This window comes from Ursus americanus, chromosome 1 (assembly GCF_024610735.1).
Source record: "Ursus americanus isolate L20-20 chromosome 1, mUrsAme1.1.p, whole genome shotgun sequence".
Lineage (NCBI taxonomy): Eukaryota > Metazoa > Chordata > Mammalia > Carnivora > Ursidae > Ursus > Ursus americanus.
In genome coordinates, this window is record NC_142127.1 from 82,559,680 (window position 1) to 82,577,962 (window position 18,283).

General features: G+C 35.7%; 1 protein-coding gene across 1 annotated transcript in view; it reads left to right on the top strand.

The window, feature by feature from the left end:
* Positions 1 to 18,283, top strand: part of CPS1 (carbamoyl-phosphate synthase 1) — a 120,780-nt gene that overhangs the window by 53,384 nt on the left and 49,113 nt on the right. The window contains exons 19-21 of the mRNA XM_045806648.2: positions 650 to 848; positions 4,220 to 4,396; positions 7,867 to 7,985. Coding sequence (XP_045662604.1) covers positions 650 to 848; positions 4,220 to 4,396; positions 7,867 to 7,985 — 495 coding nt within the window. The remainder of the gene's footprint in view (positions 1 to 649; positions 849 to 4,219; positions 4,397 to 7,866; positions 7,986 to 18,283) is intronic.

An 18,283-nucleotide genomic window follows, 5' to 3' on the forward strand; every position in this document is an offset into this window, starting at 1 on the left:
TCGTATTGACTTTGGACGCATCACTTATTGTCTCTATCAGTTTCCTCATCTGTCAGATGGCGAGATGTATTAAAAGGCTTATATGTAATTCTACAGTTCTGTGAATTATTTTCTCAAATACAATTACCCAAACTGTCCAGTCAGGTTCCTCAAGTGTTAGTTTTGTAAGCAGTCCTAAGTTCAAAAATAATTTGGAGACAGAACAAGGACCCAAGCTTGCAATGACTACATTTTCTGACTGGTGCATACCCCATAGTACCAGCTAACTCCACTGTCTTCTTAAGTGCAGCCGTCTATGTATCTTTTCAAAAGAATATTTTGCAGATTCCTATCTTAGTGGAGGCTCTGCACAAGTGAGCACTTTATCAAGGAAGTCATTGATTTTGGATTAAAGAGGTGAAAGTTGGCAGTTGTTGCACTGAACGTCAGGCATAGAGAGAGAATTCTTTCATGATCCGTAACTCTCTACTCTATCATGACTCATACTGTTTTATAAGTGGCTATTAAATCTTCATACAGAACAGAGAACCAGATGTGTTTTATACCTTGATGTAGAATAATACCAGAATTTCTAAGAAAGACCAATTTATGTTTTGAGCTGATTTTTAATGCTCATTGCTGAAAGAAAAAAAAAACTCCTCTTTTATAGCTACCCACTGGCATTCATTGCTGCAAAGATTGCCCTAGGAATCCCACTTCCAGAAATCAAGAATGTTGTATCGGGGAAGACATCAGCCTGCTTTGAACCTAGCCTGGATTACATGGTTACCAAGATTCCTCGCTGGGATCTTGACCGTTTTCATGGAACATCTAGCCGAATTGGTAGCTCTATGAAAAGTGTGGGAGAGGTGAGTCCTTGGTTTATTCTTCTATTTATTCTTGTTCTCAGTTATTTTGTTAAATTCTTAACATCCTTGAAAGTCTTAAGGTTGCTTGGATACTGGGTTATTGATTAAAGGATATATGGGAATTTCATTTTCTCCATGGTGTTTCAACATCTCTCTGATTGTTACATAAGGCATTTGTTACATGACCATTTAGTGGATCTTAAAAGATTCTATTAAAAGGAGAAGCTGTATATGTGGATGTATAATATATTTGCACATATAAAAACATTTTCATAAATAACTGAGTTATAATGTGTTTTATAAACAAATCTAGAGAGTAACATGTTATAAAATGGTGTACCAAAAAAAACACTGCACTGAGGTTAAGAATTCAGTTTTAATATATTCACAGAAATTGTGGCTTTACCCTCCTTGGGCCTCACTTTCTACATCTCTAAAAGAAAGGGGCTGGACTAGAAGATCTCTCAGGTCCCATCTACTCTAAAGTTTGAAATTAAGAAGAGCACAATGGGAATATGAAGCCCTCTTTCATTATATTGAAATGTTCTAAGCTTTTAGGACCTTTAGATTTTTCATAATGTCCTTTTTTTATACTATTTGAAATTAAAATTAGCTTTTGATTATTCCATCTTCAAAGATGCAGTTCTGCTCTGTGCAGGAGGAAAGAAAGGAATTCAGACCCCTTCCTCCAACAGTCCCTCTCTTCCCTCCCCCATCTAGGGATTTATTTCTTCTTGCATCCAGTTGGCTTGACATAAGTGGAGAGAGCATAAGCTTTGGAACCAAATGAGCTTGGGTTTTACTCTTGGTGTTGCCACTTACTGGGTATTAGAGACACTCACGCTGGTCCTCAGGTTTTCCATCTGAAAATTGGAGATGATAATACCTACGTTGGGGTGTTCTTATAAGGTTTAGGATTGATATATGTAAATATTTAGTAATGTCTTTTAAAGTAGATTCATAATGAAGCTCCAAAAAATATATTTCGGTAGTATTGTTGTCATTGTTTATGGGTAGAATTTTGATTATCAGCAGTATGCAGGAATCTCAATCTCTACTGACCTATCATCTATCTATTTTATTTTATGTGATCTCTGTCTCTGTATGGCCAATTTAGAAGCTTTTGGTCTATGCTTAGATATCTAAGCTGGTTAGATTACAGAGCAAAGAACTATTTATGACCTATTGCTCTATATTCACCTTTATTTGTCCTATGTTACAGATTATAGTCTATCCTCAGACTAACTATTGCAGAAATGCATACCACCAATCACAGGAAGTGCAGCTTAAATCTATCAGCAATGTAGGAGAAAAGAAAAAAAAAAAGACATTTTACTGATCAATCATATTCACACGTGAAAGGGAGTATTATTACTATTTTGGTTTCCTTAGTTTCCAAGATATTAATGCAAGATTTTAAAGTAGTGACATATAAGGAAAACTTGACCTTTTACATTAAAATGTCCCACTAGTTAAAAAAAAACTGATAGCCCTTCATAGCTGCTTTAAATCTTATTTTTTCTCTCATGCTTCATGGTGCACAATAGAATTAAAACTCAAGTGCCATGGAAAGTTTTGTTGGTAGCTTTTCTGACAAATAAACAACCGTTACTTAGTTTATTTTGTGGGAAGTATCCCTTTCCACATTGCTCACAGTAAAATTTATAGGCCAAAGAATATGAGATAATTTCTGTAATGTTTTCATTAGGGCTTATTATCCAAGGGACGTTTATTGTCAGTGAATATTTCCCATCATACATTTAATTCAACTCAAGTTAGGAAGCATTAACTGAGTTCTTACTCCATGCAAGACGCAGTGAATAAGATGTAGATAATTGTTACATATTATCTGCAGTTGGTAAATTCAGAATACATAAATAGAACCAAATGTAATATGAATGCAACTGCAATGAAAGTTAAAATACAGTATACATACAGGTGCTTTGAGAGTGGAGAATAGGGTTAGGGCCCTGTCAGTTATTCCACTGAAAAATGGTGAGATTTTCACTTAATGAAGGTGAATATTAATAATATAAAATATTAAAAAGCACAAATTTTAATCAAACACAGTTATGTACTCCTTTATTATTATATAGGTATGTTTGCTTTTCTTTTATTGAACATATTCCATACATCATTATGTACAGTGTACTTACAAATAGTAATTTATGGTGAGTTACTTATGGAACCAGTTACTTTATGGCCAACTTTTAAATATGTAATACTTATAAATTGTATCAGATATTCCAGAAATATTTTCCTAATTTGAGAGTACCATGAAATATTCCATTTCTGGCAGTCTCTCTCATGCTTAGGCGAGCAAGTCTATGACCATATTGTATAACCCTTCTAAATACCACTAAGCCTTGGAAGGTGTCTATCTGAATTGGACTATGATTTTATTTATCTCTGCTCTTGAGACTCTTCCTTACTTCTAATTAAATTGGGGGCAGCATGAAAGGTGATCTGTTTGGCTTTAGTAATCTTTGAATATGTATCTTGTCGCAGAATTGACATGAAGGTTTACCAAACTGACATGAATGGGAATCTAGGTCTACTTGAGGAATCATGGAATTTTACTGAAGGCAGCATTATCACTGTTATTATTTTAAATTGGAGACCAAAAATGCACAGCCATCTATTATTCCATGGAAAGATTCAAAGACAGTGTTTATCCACTGAAAATAACTGGTTAGGCTTGAAGACAATTTAAGTTTAGTTCTGACTTATAACTTGTCCAAATGAAATCACCACATGGTCTTCCTAATTGATTAGTGTACAATCAGTTGTAAAGATTGTGGGAAGACACATCGAATTTGTCATGGGGAATTTAGACTCCACCTACATTCAAAATCTGAATCTGTCAGTATTCTTTATGATTCTGAAGGTTTTATTAATATTAATGCTTAGTTATAAAGAAAGCCAACCTGTCTTGGATTGCGACTGATAACCCATTTAGAAATAGTTCTGTTTTTGTCTTAATATATGTCTGGCTTCTCTTCATTTGTTTTCTATTCTAAAGAACCTCTGCATGAAAGCAAGATTTTATTAAGGGAGGGTCTACATGCTCATTCCACGTATTCCTTAGTTTAATATTATGGTCCAAAGCAGGTGCAGGGAATTTCCTTATCAGTCTCAGCAAATAAAGCTAAATTCCTGATGTGGTAAAAGAGTGACCGAATATTGTTAGACCCATTATATCAAAGGAGAGAGAAAGAAAAATAACAACAACACCGAAATTTGGGTAGTATTCTTCCTTATATATTTTGTTCCTACGTCTTTTCTGAAAAACAGTCCATTTCTAGTTCTGTTTCAAATTCAAAATACATAAGCTCTTTCTTCAAATATAATTTCTTAAATTTGGATTATAGGTCATGGCTATTGGTCGTACCTTTGAGGAGAGTTTCCAGAAAGCCTTACGAATGTGCCACCCATCTATAGATGGTTTCACTTCCCGTCTCCCAATGAACAAAGAATGGCCGTCCAACATGGATCTCAGAAAAGAGCTGGCTGAACCATCCAGCATCCGCATCTATGCCATTGCCAAGGTAATATGTGATAAGGGCCCGGAGTGAATATTTTCTTCAGAATATAGCCAACCCAGACTTTATTTCTTCTATTTATCTTTAAAAAATATTTTATTTATTTATTAGAGAGAGAGACAGAGATAGCATGAGAGAGCACGAGCGGGGAGGAGAGGGAGAAGCAGGCTCTCCACTGAGCAGGTAACCTGACACGGGGCTGGGTCCCAGGATCTGGGATCATGAGCTGAGCTGAAGGCAGATGCTTAATACCCAGGCACCCCGCCAACCTGGACTTTAAAGTAAAACTGAAACACGAAGTGGTAGTGAATTCAGGGATTTGAGGAGAAAATTTAATTACCCCCTTTTAAAAATTTGATTTGAGCCTGGACTGAAGAACACGTTGCAGGTTTAAAGGATGATCATAAAGATAAAATGTTCCTTCCTGTTAGTATATATCTTATCAATACTCTTAAGTAGGTTTGATCATATTGACCTGCCATTTCCTATCCCTCTCATTACTTGTTCCTTGAAAATGTATAAAATTGTATTTTAGAAAGGAAGATGCATTAAATAGTATCATTTAGTATATGCTACCTCAGACTTTCGAATAATCTTTATTTGCTTCTTTTTCTGTGTTTAAATAACAATGACTATAAAGATCTTCCATGATTATAGGCTTTTCTGTGTAATTATTTTATTGGTCTTACTTTTAGAACAAAAAAAGCCCCACATTTCTCACTTCCACCCCCTAGTTCCCTTTTATGCAAATTAAATGCCATATTAATCTCCTCTCATGTTTACTATGCAAAGGGTTTTGAAGTTTCAGCTCATCTGATTTTATAAAAGGTGACTTGGGCAGCTGGGACCTGTCTGGTCAGAAATCCCTGAATGGCTTTTTGACATTTAAGAAAGCTTAGGCATTAATCCTCCAACAGTATCAAAAACCACACTGGAGCTACAAAGCCCTGCTGACCATTTTATATGTGCGTGTGTGCATGTGGGACGGGTTGATGAAAATATGAATTTTGTCTTTAAAGAGGAAATCTGTCTTTGTAATTTGCCTTTGTAGCAACAGAAAAATGCTGTGAGTGATTTTGAACTCATTGCAACTTTCATGTCCGTATACCTAGAGTCCTGCTGAGAGAGGAGAAGGGGAGGGAAAGTTTCCTTCGTTGCATATAATGTATACTCTCCTCACCTTTATGGTTTCTAAATGCAGAATATTAAGTTCCATTGAAATTCTGGCAGATGCTAGTGTCTTTTGATGGACATTTCTCAATATTGAGTTTCAAGGTAATAGTTAACATTTTTCAGTGGGAGGTGGGTGATAGTAGCGATGAGAGGCTATTACAGAGAGCCATTTCACCTTCTTTATTGTTCTTATTTCAGTCTTTTGTCTAAAAAAAGCATTCTACCACATTCACATGTGTAAATATACATAAGATTTTTTCTTTCCAGACAAAAGGCAGTAAATGGATTTTTTTCCCTAAGCCTAGTAATCATACTTGTGCCATTTTGAGGCGGATGAAAAAGGGAAGTATTTCCAAGTTCCTGGCAAGGCTGTAAAGCTCAAGCAAATCTCTCATTCTTTTCTAACAGACTTATAAAGGATGAGCATTCAGGGGAAATGTGTGGAGGTCCTTTCTCGCACAGAACACCCCATGTATGAGCAAGAAGTGCAGGGTCTGAGGTATAAATTCTTGTTGCTAGAGTGCTGGCAGAAGGAACTGATTTCAGTTTGTTAGAGGTCATCAGTACTGTTCATCGCCCCAGCAACCAGGAACTTGGTGATTTTGACAAAGAGAGTGAGGACTGTGGAGGGCTGAGGGGGAAAAAGAATGAAAGGCGTGAGTAAATCTTCGCTCGCTTTCATGGTCCTTACAAAAGGGCAAATTGCTCTGAGGCCTGGTTTTTGCTGCAGTCTTATTTCAGGATGACTGGATCATCACCTCTTTTGATCTGGGGAAAATACGGGGCATTAGTTTTGATTTGGGAAACATTAGAGTAACCGTAAACTTGTTTGGGGTCATTATGAACTTCATGATAGCTGCGTGACCCGGCAAAGCTGCCGTGCTTGAAGATGAGGTCAGAAGACAGGGAGGCTCTGGCTTTCGGTTGGACACCGTGGGTGTGACTGTAGTTGTCCTTCCTCATAGTGAAATGAATCCGGGATGCTAGGCCCTCTGACAACCACAGGGTGACGAGTGTGTTCGTGATTGTGTGAAAACTTCCTCTGTTCTGTCAAAAGTGTCACTAACTTAAGGTTCTATCCCTCTCATAGTGTTGATAGCCAACAGCTAATTGCTTTATCACTTGGAAAATGAGACAGAATACTAAGTCCTTGGGAACCTGGCAATATAGAGGGAGAATTAAACAAAAGAAACATGAATAGACTTATAAAATGGGCATACCATTGAGTATTCTCATCAGGTATTATCTTATGCTAGTCAACAGAATTATGAGCTGTGCTGTCTCTCAACACTTATAATCATTGTCTCTCTGGTGCTAGAAATCAGTGAAAGTTTAAAGAAAATTAAGCTCCTTGGGTTGAAATATAATAGCAGAATTACTGGTTACATATATTTCTTGATGGGATTTAAAAATATAGTGTGCCATTTCTGGAATATGTGGTTTTAGAGTATTAACTGATTATTAATTTTCATTGAGTGTAAATTTGTATCTAAAAATAGCAAAGAAGAAGCGTGGACATCTTTTGAATATCAAGGTTTGGGTTTCGAGCATTTATCTCTTCTTTCTGTTGCCTTTTCTTAATGCCCCACAGTTGTAATTTTACTTCTGAGAAATTGCTAAAGCAAGCTTGAGGAAAAGGCTGATCTGCCTATCAGAATAGAAGTTATTACTACACTGTTTTGGGAAACATTAGGATTTTGTAAAATGCCTGTCTTAGCACAAAAGTCACAGTAACTGATTCAAAATAATTTTTCTTTGAAGTCCTCTCTGAGGAAATACTCTAAAGAAATAACACTAAGCCAGATTTGATCCATAAATTTTCACTGACTGGTTTGTGTGAGTGTGGAATGAGGCAGTAAAACTGTGGTATTTGCCAAAGGGTAATTATCCAAAATACAAGTTAAATGATCATCATATTGATTCTAGATTTTCCTACCAATTTGGCTTAACTGTAGTTCTAAGAGATTCTCTTTAATTCCAAAGAGAGGTACCAAATTTAGGATATAATTAGCAACATGCTTATATAAAAAGCAGAGAAGCAGAGCCTGTTAGGGGGATTTTTCTGAGCACACACTGCTCTGATGAACTCAAGGCACCTCCTCGGTATGCCATTTGTGGATATAGTTGGCAGTGTTGATACGTTTATTGGGAGGAACATCAATGATATGGTATCAGTTCCATTCTCAGTCTATAGCCTCGAGCTCTGTGAATAACATGGAGGGGAATGGAAGCTTTATGTTTTCAAGCAAATAAGACATTTATAAAATGTTTGCCAAAGAAAGCGTCTCTTCTCCTTTTGGCAGGCCTTGGAAGACAACATGTCCCTTGATGGGATTATGAAGCTCACATCCATTGACAAGTGGTTTTTGTATAAGATGCGTGACATTTTAAACATGGAAAAGACATTGAAAGGGCTCAACAGGTAAGGCAGTGTTGCTCTGATTCTCTCCAGATACCTTCTGTGCAGCCTTTGTCTTCCTCTTACCCTTAAGCATTTGGCCAAAATTCTGCTTCAATGAAGTAAATAGTGACAAGGTTGGGAAGCAGTAGCAACAGCCACAAGAAATGGCAGTTTTAGATGTTTACCTTTTGAAAGGTATCTCAATATTTTTAACCGTCTTGCACCTCTACCATTGCCATCAAACATAGTGATATTTTTATTAGGTGTTTTAAAGTTAAAAAATTCCTGTTCATCTATGCATTCACATGCTATTTAATTTACCAAAAATTACCTAGATCAAAACGTTATCAATCAATAGTAAATGAATAATATTCCTATTTTCTAAAATATTTCTAAGTTCTGAAGTCTGTTTTTCTCTTTTAACATCAACCCACACATTGCTGTATATTGATGAGCAAATGTATTCCTCTTGTATTCTACTGATATTTTTAACATTGGGACCTCTAGTTCAGCATACAAATAAGCCACATTCAAGTTCTGTTAATAGATTCTTTACCTCTCACTAATTTACATTTTTATCTCCTTCATGGCCAATTATTTTTAAAATTTCATTTCATGTTTGGAATATTCTGATAATGTCGGTACTTTAAAATCTACTTTATTTTTCATGAGAAGACCATTTGTTGGGGCACCTCAGGCTTATGAAATCACAGATAGGTTTTAAACATGGAGCTTTGATAAGAGGAACATTTATTACCAATCTAGGAGAGAGAGTATAATCCTCGTTAGCTTCTCCCCTTCAAGAGGGTTTGGAAATACACGATTATTGGAAAGAAGTCTCACCTACAAGCCTAGGCCTATGTTTAGAGAGAAGGAAATGTTTTGTTTGGGTAAACTATTCTTAAATGATTAGAGAAAATGTAAAAATATTAATCACTTAAAATGTTGTTGAAGACAGTGGACGTTCTCAAAGCCTACGTCTGCACCATATAATTGGGTTGCTGTGTTTACCCAATCAAGATGCGCACAAACTGGGCAATAATAAAACTTGCTTTTCTTTTTGAGCAAAATGAGGTTCTTTTTCATCTATTGAACAGTTGCCCACAACAAATGCTTGGTTTTGAAAATGGGGGATTCCAATCTGCCAAAAATGAAACTAGCTGTGTTTGCTTATAAGTCATCCTTTCCAGTGATCACATAAAATGAACAGTAGACAGCAAATACATTAAGAATTGAGCCTATACATTCATCATAGAATTTTGCTGACTTGAGGTTTCCTTTTCTTGGTTTATGAGGCCAGCAGAACTTCCATGTTGAATTATAGTCTGTTCTCCTGTTTCCAGTTTCAGACAACTGATTTCAAATGCCTATGAAACCACTCCAATTAAACCACTTGAGGGTGCTAGAAACTTGCAGTATGCCCATTGTAGCTGTGGGAGCGACCTGGGGTGAAAAATAGCAGATGTTGTTGTGATTTAAATTTTCACTTGATATATATTCTGATTTTTGGACAAATTCTGTGTTTTAATTGAATAGTTTTTGTTACAACCAGAAAGCAGATGAGATTCTAACTAAGCGGAAATAAGTGTATATTGAGAGTGAAAAAGGTCCTTGGAGGATTAGACCCATTTACTGTTACAGATCACTTATCTTTCTGATTTCCACATTCTGTTCTGTTTATTTGCTGATAATTTAACATTTTTAGTTTCCATTTTCTGGCATAAGCATATTTGTAAATAGAGATATTTCCGATTGTTTATAATGATCAACATTAAAATTTTTATATAAAGCTTTTATTAATTTTAAAGAGACTTAAACATTATACTTAAAGTTATCTTTTGTTTCAAGAACTCAGCAGGTGATCCATGGTGTTAGTAAACCTAAACTTTGAACTCATTATTTTCTGAATGATACTTTACTGTTTAATTCTTGGTTTTTTTTGTTGTTTTGTTTTTGTTTTTGTTTTTGGAGTGTCCTAGATAGACACATAGCAATTTGATAATGATTGCTATTTAGAGGTGTTATATAAGTAAAAAAAAAAAGAATGGATGACCCCTGTAGCTGTCTCAATCATTGTGTGGTACACAGAGGTCTGAAGTTGAATGGTTATCATAGCTGATGGAGTGTAAGTGTGTAGGACTTGAGTTTTGTTGTCCTATTTTGGTTATCTTCACCATCACCCTGGATTATGATGTCTTCTGCTTTTTCTCAGCCTCTAAATATCCAAGGAGTCTTAGTCATCAAGGCAGATACTACTCCAACAGTAATAATAACCCTCTATTAGCAGTTGGCATTACATAGCTGAATTATGCATTGCCAGTTTGCAGAAAGTTTACGAAGATCAGCTCTTTTTCATTTACATTTATCTGTGGTTCACTTTGTTTCAAAATCTCAACTGTTCCAGCTTTGGAAATGCTGACTTTCCTTGTAGACTCAGGAGGTAACTATTTATTTGGTGTGATTTGAGATGACCTTCAAATTCTCTTGCCTCAACATTTCTCTGCTGCCAATATGCCCAGGTCCCTTTGCACTTTTCTGATAGTTCCCTGGGAAAACAGGGAATGGGGATCTCAGCTGGGAGAAAAGGGGAAACTTAAAGAGCGGACAAAGTATAGAATGCCAGATGTAGGTTAAGTTTCATTTGGTTCCTTTCTTGTGTGTTGGAAAGAGCACAGGCTCTGAAGCTTGTCAGATAGATTCTGTACTGTGGAATCATGGGTACGTCACCTCCCTCCCTTCTCTGGCCTCACATGCTTTCCGCTAATGTCTGCCTGATAGTTTTGTTATGAAGCTTAAACAATATAAATGTAAAGGACACCTGGCACACGGTGAATACCCAAGAGGCTTTTCCCTCTTTCCCCCTGAAAATGAAAATGTTACTTATTATAATGAAGAATATTTTGTGATTTCAGATAGATACATTTAAAGACTATTTTTTAGAGCCACACAATTTGCATTTGCTTATATATTTTACAATATGTCATTTCTTAACTTTCTTTATGATGCACTGTCACTTGTTTTAATACCAGACCTATCTTTTTTAAAAAAGAAGCAATGATAGCAAGTAATACAAATGCCATTCTTATCAAAAGATCAATAACACTCCATTATGCTAATGAACAAAAATTCCCACTCTATAGTTGTTAATCATGCTAAAATTCTTCTAAAATCCAGTAAACATGTTTACTAGCAGAGGATGAGAACATCATTCAGATTGATGGCCAGTCTATCACTTGTATTTACATATAGTCATCTGAGATGAAGTTCAGAATTTGACTCCTAAATGGAATCTACCCATGTATTCAGTATGTATGTGAATGTCCATAGACTGGAGTGGGGAAAACAAAACAATGTTTGTAATGAGGTTGGCCTTATGCAAATAACTGATGAGTTTTCCATGTCCGTGAGAAAGTGCAAATTATAGAAATTCCTTTCCTTGGAGGGTGGAGATGAACATGTGTCATGCTGAGGATGATATATGAAATCCCAGCCTAGTTCAGGGAGTTGAGATATTAGACCAGTGTTAGAATAGTCAATGCAGCGTCCAGACTGCAAGTGCTTGCTCCCATCAGAACTCAGTTTGCCATCTCCAGTACATGAGCATAGCAATGGCAGCCCTCGGGAGACTTCCAGAGCAATAGCCATTCTTACCAACTCAGGTGATAGCCATTATTCTGACAGCTTCAGCAAAAAATTTCTCTGCCCCACTTGAGTTCACTGACTTTCTCCTTTTCCTCTTAAATTGTTTATTGCTGCCCAAGAGCATGCTAGGGAAGTTGACTGTTCTAGGCAATTCCCCAAATTTATAAGCTGGTGTAGAAGCATTAATCGACCTAGAGTGATAACATATTTTACAGTGAATTTCTTTAGGTTTTGAAAAGTTTCTCTTTATTCAATGTGATGTGAGTTGTATCATGTAGGATTCCAACGCCTGTAATGCATATGCACTGGGGTTTAAATGTTTAAGCTACAAACTTCACATTACTGGATCACTTTGCAGGAAGTTTAAGAAAAGTTGAGTCTGTGAGAATTTTTAGTGGAGCTGCAATGTTTGCATAAGCTCTATCCATTGGCTTTCACAACTGAGCTATCCATATTTTAGTATGTCTATTTTCCCCACACTCACTCATCTTACCAAGACCAACTCTTTCACACATAATGATCCTCCCATATAACATTTTCATAAATACTCACTACAAGAAAAAATATACTTATTTTGATCTATTAAAAATTACAAAAAGCTCTCCTGTAATCCTTTCCTCCATTAGCATATAGATAGATTCAATTTTGGTCATGCAAATAAACCTGACCTGGAGGGCAAAAGTACAAGTACCATAAATCAAATAAATCAAATGTCAAATGTCTTCATCAGCTAGGTTCTCCTGATATAGCTGATTCCCTAAGGTAACAAAAGAATGGATTTAGAATTATATCTTTTAATATGGAAACCTGAATTTTGATTCAATCAAACAATTCTGAATGCCTTCCAAGTGTAAGATAAAAATCAGAAAATTCGTTGACTGCGTATCAGTCACTGTTCTAAGCACATTATTTCATTTAATTTTTACCACAACCTAAGGAGATCAGTAATTATCCTGATTTTATAGTTGTAAGCTGAGGCACTGAGATATTTGGCAACTTCCTTGCTATCACATGCTGATAAATGACAGATGTGAGATCAAACCTGGCAGGACTCCAGAGCCCAGGATGTTTGATATTTCACCCCTGTGCTATATGTAAATCTCTGTATATGTATATACATATATGGATATGTATATATGTATTCACACATATAATTGTATACATGTACACTGAGGGTGTGGAAAGGTGAATTAAATAGCATCTGAGGGAAATAAGGTTACGTATAATAGACACTTTCAATATAGTAACAGTAGTCAATAAAGGGATGACAGTCCCATCACATTAGAGCTAGCACATATGATAAAGTTTTCAACTATGTTAGTAATTAATAGACAAGCACAGGTACAAGGATCTCTCAGTTGAACCCCTTCTGCTATACGTAAGGAAGGAAGTCAACTGTAATAGAGCTTGTTTATGAGCAGGGACTATTTCAGGACATTACACCCCAAACATTTTAATTTATAATATCAAGTTGGATTAGCGATTTTAGATTGAAAGACAGTAATGATACTTAAAAAAACAACAACAGGAACAGGCAAGAAAAAAACTGTGAGGGTGCTAATTACCAGCTTTGACCATCTGCTTATTTTCTGCCTGTGTCTTTTTAATTTTTTTATTTCCTTATTTTGATTTTTGGGTGCTTTAGCCATTTCTGATTGATATATCAAAAGGAATCTGTTGTCCAATTTAGATGTTTAAAAATAGGGGATACGACCATTGTCTGCAGTTTATACCATGTAAGTATAGGAGGCTAAGATTTGGATCTATTCTCTATTAATTGTTGATATAAATTTAATTTACTAGGGATTAATGTACAAATTATCCAGGAATTGCTTTTGTCCAATTTTCTATAGGCTTCATTTTTTTTTTTTTTACTATTTTAATTCTGATAATATTCTTTTCCTCCTTCACTGCCCCTTACTGCTGTATTCAATGCAGTAAAAAAGAGTAAAGTACACTTTCAAGGACCCAATTGTCATCTGAACATCACTATGTTCAGTGCAATAAACTGTGTCCATTGGTGAATGCTGAAAAATCATAGGTGTGCCTATTGCTTAGGAAAACAATCTAGGGCAAACCTGGTGAGTTCCACTTGGGCATTCAAGTGCTAAATTGAGCTCAGTAAAGTTGGCCATTTCCCTGCAGCCACAAACTTCTGGCAGATGTAATAATGCAGGTGTCACCTTAGCTGGAACACTCCCTTTGAATGTCCTCTCCTCCACATGTTAGTTTCTATTGACTTTTTATTTAACTTGCTCATGAGGCATGGCCAAACCTGACAAGAGCATTTTGTGCTTAGATTTGATTAAAGTTTTTTTGGGGAAGAGTGTCACCTAAAAGTTGTTAAAACTTAGATATAAGACAGAAAAATGTCGGTACTTTGCTTTCTAATGATACTTTGCACTTTCTGATGGAAAAAAACCCTAATAATGAAAAACTTTAGTCTTAAAAGGTATTAAATATAGAAATAATTTAGGAAAAGAAATATATATATTTCCTTATATCTAGCATATAATTGCATGTTATAATTTTGATGATACTTTACTCTAGACATATGTTTGTGGTACCATTGGTTGTTTTCCCCACTCCAGTCTGAACATTCATATATATACTAAGTATATATGAATGTGGGAATGGTGATAGTTGGGCACTTTAGTGGAACCCATTGTCTTGATTTTATGGAAAAATGGATTATGTCCTCTGACTTCACTACCAACTCACACTATTTCTGAGTCTCAGTTTCTCTCTAGTTAAAAACAAAACAAAACAAAACAAAACAAAACAAAACACAACCACACAAAAAAAGCAAACTCCATTCTTATTTTACTTAGAAGCCATGGAACTAAGATGAATATATAACATATTATGTGTGAAATAAATAACTCTAAAGGAAAACAATTTTATCCGTTACTGCATATTGCCATTCTATGGTTTTAGACTTTATACCCTAAACCACTTATTTAATAAACCTCTTCAAGAATACTAAAAAGTGGAGCTTACATGAGAAAGTTGTTTTTTTCTATTTGAAAGAGGAGTATTACTGTGGGAATTTCTATGCATCTGTGAACTAATGACAAAAATACATTTTATTTTTAATTTGTTTTTATGTTCCATGTGATAAGATATTTTAGGTGATGTTACAGATTTGATAGGCCTCCATTAATTTTAACTAACAATTTATTGAATCAGAATGTTAAAGTTTGCAACAAATATTTAAAGTTCTGAGAATCTTCATTGCATTCACTGTTTAAATAATGTTTACGAATGTGTATTTTGAGAGTGTGAGAGAGAACTTGATTCTGGCATGGGCAAAATAAATGTTTTACTCAAAAATGTTTCAGAGTGATATTTAGATAATTCAGAAAATGGATATTATATATTTGTTGTGTTTTGATTCTTAAATATTTGATAGTTCAAAAGAATCTTAAGTTGATTTAAAATAACATATACTCATAATTTGCATGTACCTATTAATAGTCAAGAATTAATATCCCTATGTCAATAACTCTGATCTCAGCATGATGAGTTATGGATTTACTTGATGGCATTTCTCTTTATTAGGAGCTCTTATTGGACCATATGTTATTTGTTCATCTACTCAGTCATTAGTATTTATTGGGTACCTACTATGTGCAAGGCATGATACTAGGTCCAGTGCCATTTGTCGATGGATAATTGTTAGTCATTAACCTGCCTTCATTGGATTTATAATCTATATTTGAAGATTAAATATACATATGTAGCTATACAGAAGACAGATGCTTTTAACAGACCAACTAGAGGCAGGAACACAAAGCCAGGAAAGTTAAAATGGAGGTTAAACAAAAGCTCTAAGACCTCTGCATTTGTTATCTCACTAAGTGTTAATTTAAGAGTTCCTAGAAGTTGTGCATCCCTACCTCATATTTTGTAAATGAAACAATGGCTCAGATGTTTAAATAAACTTTTCAAGATTTCAGAGGTAGTGCCTGTTGGAGCCAGGATTTAAGTTCAGGACTTGCAGAATCCAAGGACCACATATATCACTTCAACATATCCCCAGATATATCCTTCAGTATATGCCGGAGCCAGGGGAGCCAAGGAAAGAGAGATTTTAAAACAGAATAAATAAAATAAGAAGACACTTTCAACAATATTGCATGGTTTAGGGAGAGTGGAGAGGGGGAGAATTGAGCAAGTCCACCAAATTTGCTGGTTGGGAGGAAGGAGCAGGAACTAGACTATAAGGACTGAATATGTAAGAAGAGAGAGGAAGCGGGTAAATGGAAGAATTAGCAACAAATCATGTTTGCTCTTATTTTGTTATGTTTCTGCTATGTTTCATAAAAGTGAGAATCTTACTGTAAAGAAATTAAGTCTATGAATAGAAATTAAAGCGGGTATTATCTACCTATTTGTTCAAAGTAAGTAGTAGTTGGAACCACATAGTTTCATTTCAGTGTTCTGTAATTATTTGATACATGTGGGTACCATCCTCCAATTAAATTGTAAATTCCATTAGGGCAAATTCCAAATATCATAATGTCTTAATAGACTTTTATTATAAGCTTTTCTTAAGAGCTTTTGCTGATTTGTGTGGACACAGAATAAAGTTCACTATGCTAAGGCACAGCATCGGCTCCAAAACAGATACGAATGGCTTGCAATTCTTTATCGATCATATATTTTCTTGGGCATTGGCATACAGTGTTTTCCATCGAGCAAAAACTCAAAAATATTTGTGTGATAATATGCCCATTACATAAATGAATACATATTCTTGGTAGAAAATGAAAATCAGAATTTCTTAGTCATGGCACAGAAGGGAAATTGAAGTAGAAAAAAAATGCATTTGTAATTCCTGGTTGCTTCAAGAGACCCACAAAATGATTACCTGAAAAATATATAGTCCAAGATATAAACTCACTGTGTTGGAAGACATTGTAGATCAGCATCTTTACATTTTCATTTTTTTAAGTGACCATATATCTACTGATTAGGTAGGAAGACTTTGAATAAACTGTTTTCTAGTAAAAGGGGATTTATCTAAATGTTTTATATTATCAAATGGAGATTTATATACACTGGAAGCATTATAATACTTATATGTGCGTTACAAAATCTCTATTGCCTGTTGACAACAAGTCAAAATTTTTATATTTTTGATTAAAAACAAAAAACTATCTGGGTTTTCAAAATTGCAAAATTTCTTAAAAGTTGTTGTGAGAAATATTTACTAGTATTTACAGTTGTAGTGAAGGTTCTAATTTAATTAACCAGCGAAGAAGGTTAAGGCAAAAGGATTTATTATTTATAAGACAGAGATCTATATTTCTCTGGTGACCTTAAGGTGCATTTCCATTATAATATGGGTGGAAAGTGTCATTATTCTATTTTTGTGGATGGTGAAACTGAGTCACATCGAGGTGTGTGTCATGCTTTCTGTCACAGCAGTCAGAGGAAAGCAGGGAATCTAGCCCAGAGCTTCTGCCTGCGGTTCTAGTTACTAACCCTTTTCAGAAGCTTCTTTTTAGAGATATGACTTTTAAATCAGACAGCTGGAGATCAGTTCCTCCTTAGCTGTCAAGTTGTGAGCTGTGTGTTTTCCTGCCTGAATTGTTGACCCCACTTAGAGCAGAAGCTTTGTAAGAGATGTGCCCTTCTCTAGAACTCTTGGGGCGGGAGGGGGGGGGACACAGGGGCCTGGCAGGGAGAAAGCCCTGGCGAGTCACCTTTAAAAGATGTAAACAGAATTTTCAAGGGTATAGAGAGCTGGGATAGGGTTTTCCTTTTATGTTTTGCCATATTTCAAATAGCAGACCATCTATATACATGCATTCCTACATCCACATATAGTTTTTCTTTAACTAAGTTGCAAGCACCTGGTTCTCCATGTTAATGCAGGTCAGTAAAAATCTCCTGAAGAGTACACTGGAAATTACATTTTCACAAGATAGTCTGCTTCACCTGTCATTACAGAAGCTAAATAATCACTCATTGGCCCCCAGAATTTTTTCACCTGCTCATTCATACCTGAAATGTCTCTATGGTGTCATAGAGCCTCCGAGTTGGCCCTTGGAGTTGAAAAGCATGATTTCTGTCCTGAAGAGTGTAGGGTAGTGGAAAGTCCTATATTTTAGGACAGTGTAGAAAATGCTTGGGTGCACATGCTATCCAGAAGATCAGTTGTGACTTGCAGGGAGTATAGGGTGTGTTGGCCCTCATTATGTCAAGGGATAGCTACAGGAATGTTGCAGAGGAGGGGAGAAGTCTGAGAAAGGCTGAGGTGCTAGGGCCAGATTTAGATGACTTACCAGTTTTATTCTGATAAACTGCTCTTCCTGCTTCTGTCCTCCTTCTCTTCCTCTTTCTGGTCTCTTGTGCCTGCTCTTCCCCTTCTTCCTCATCCCCTGGCGTCTACATTTGTGAAGCACTTATTCACCTGCTTGGCATTGTGCCAAACACTACTCATGTTTATCATTTCATCTGATTGATCAAATTTTTTTCTCAGTAGAGTTGGAGCCTGACTCTAGATTTGGCCAGTGATATTTACTTACGGTTGCAATAGGCAGTTAGGCACTCTTTGCCAATTACACATTATGATAATATGTAATGGCCATCACCTCAGTATTAACATGGGCATGGTGATATTGCACTTATGGCCTCAAACCCTACCCTACCACCTACTCTTTAGCTGA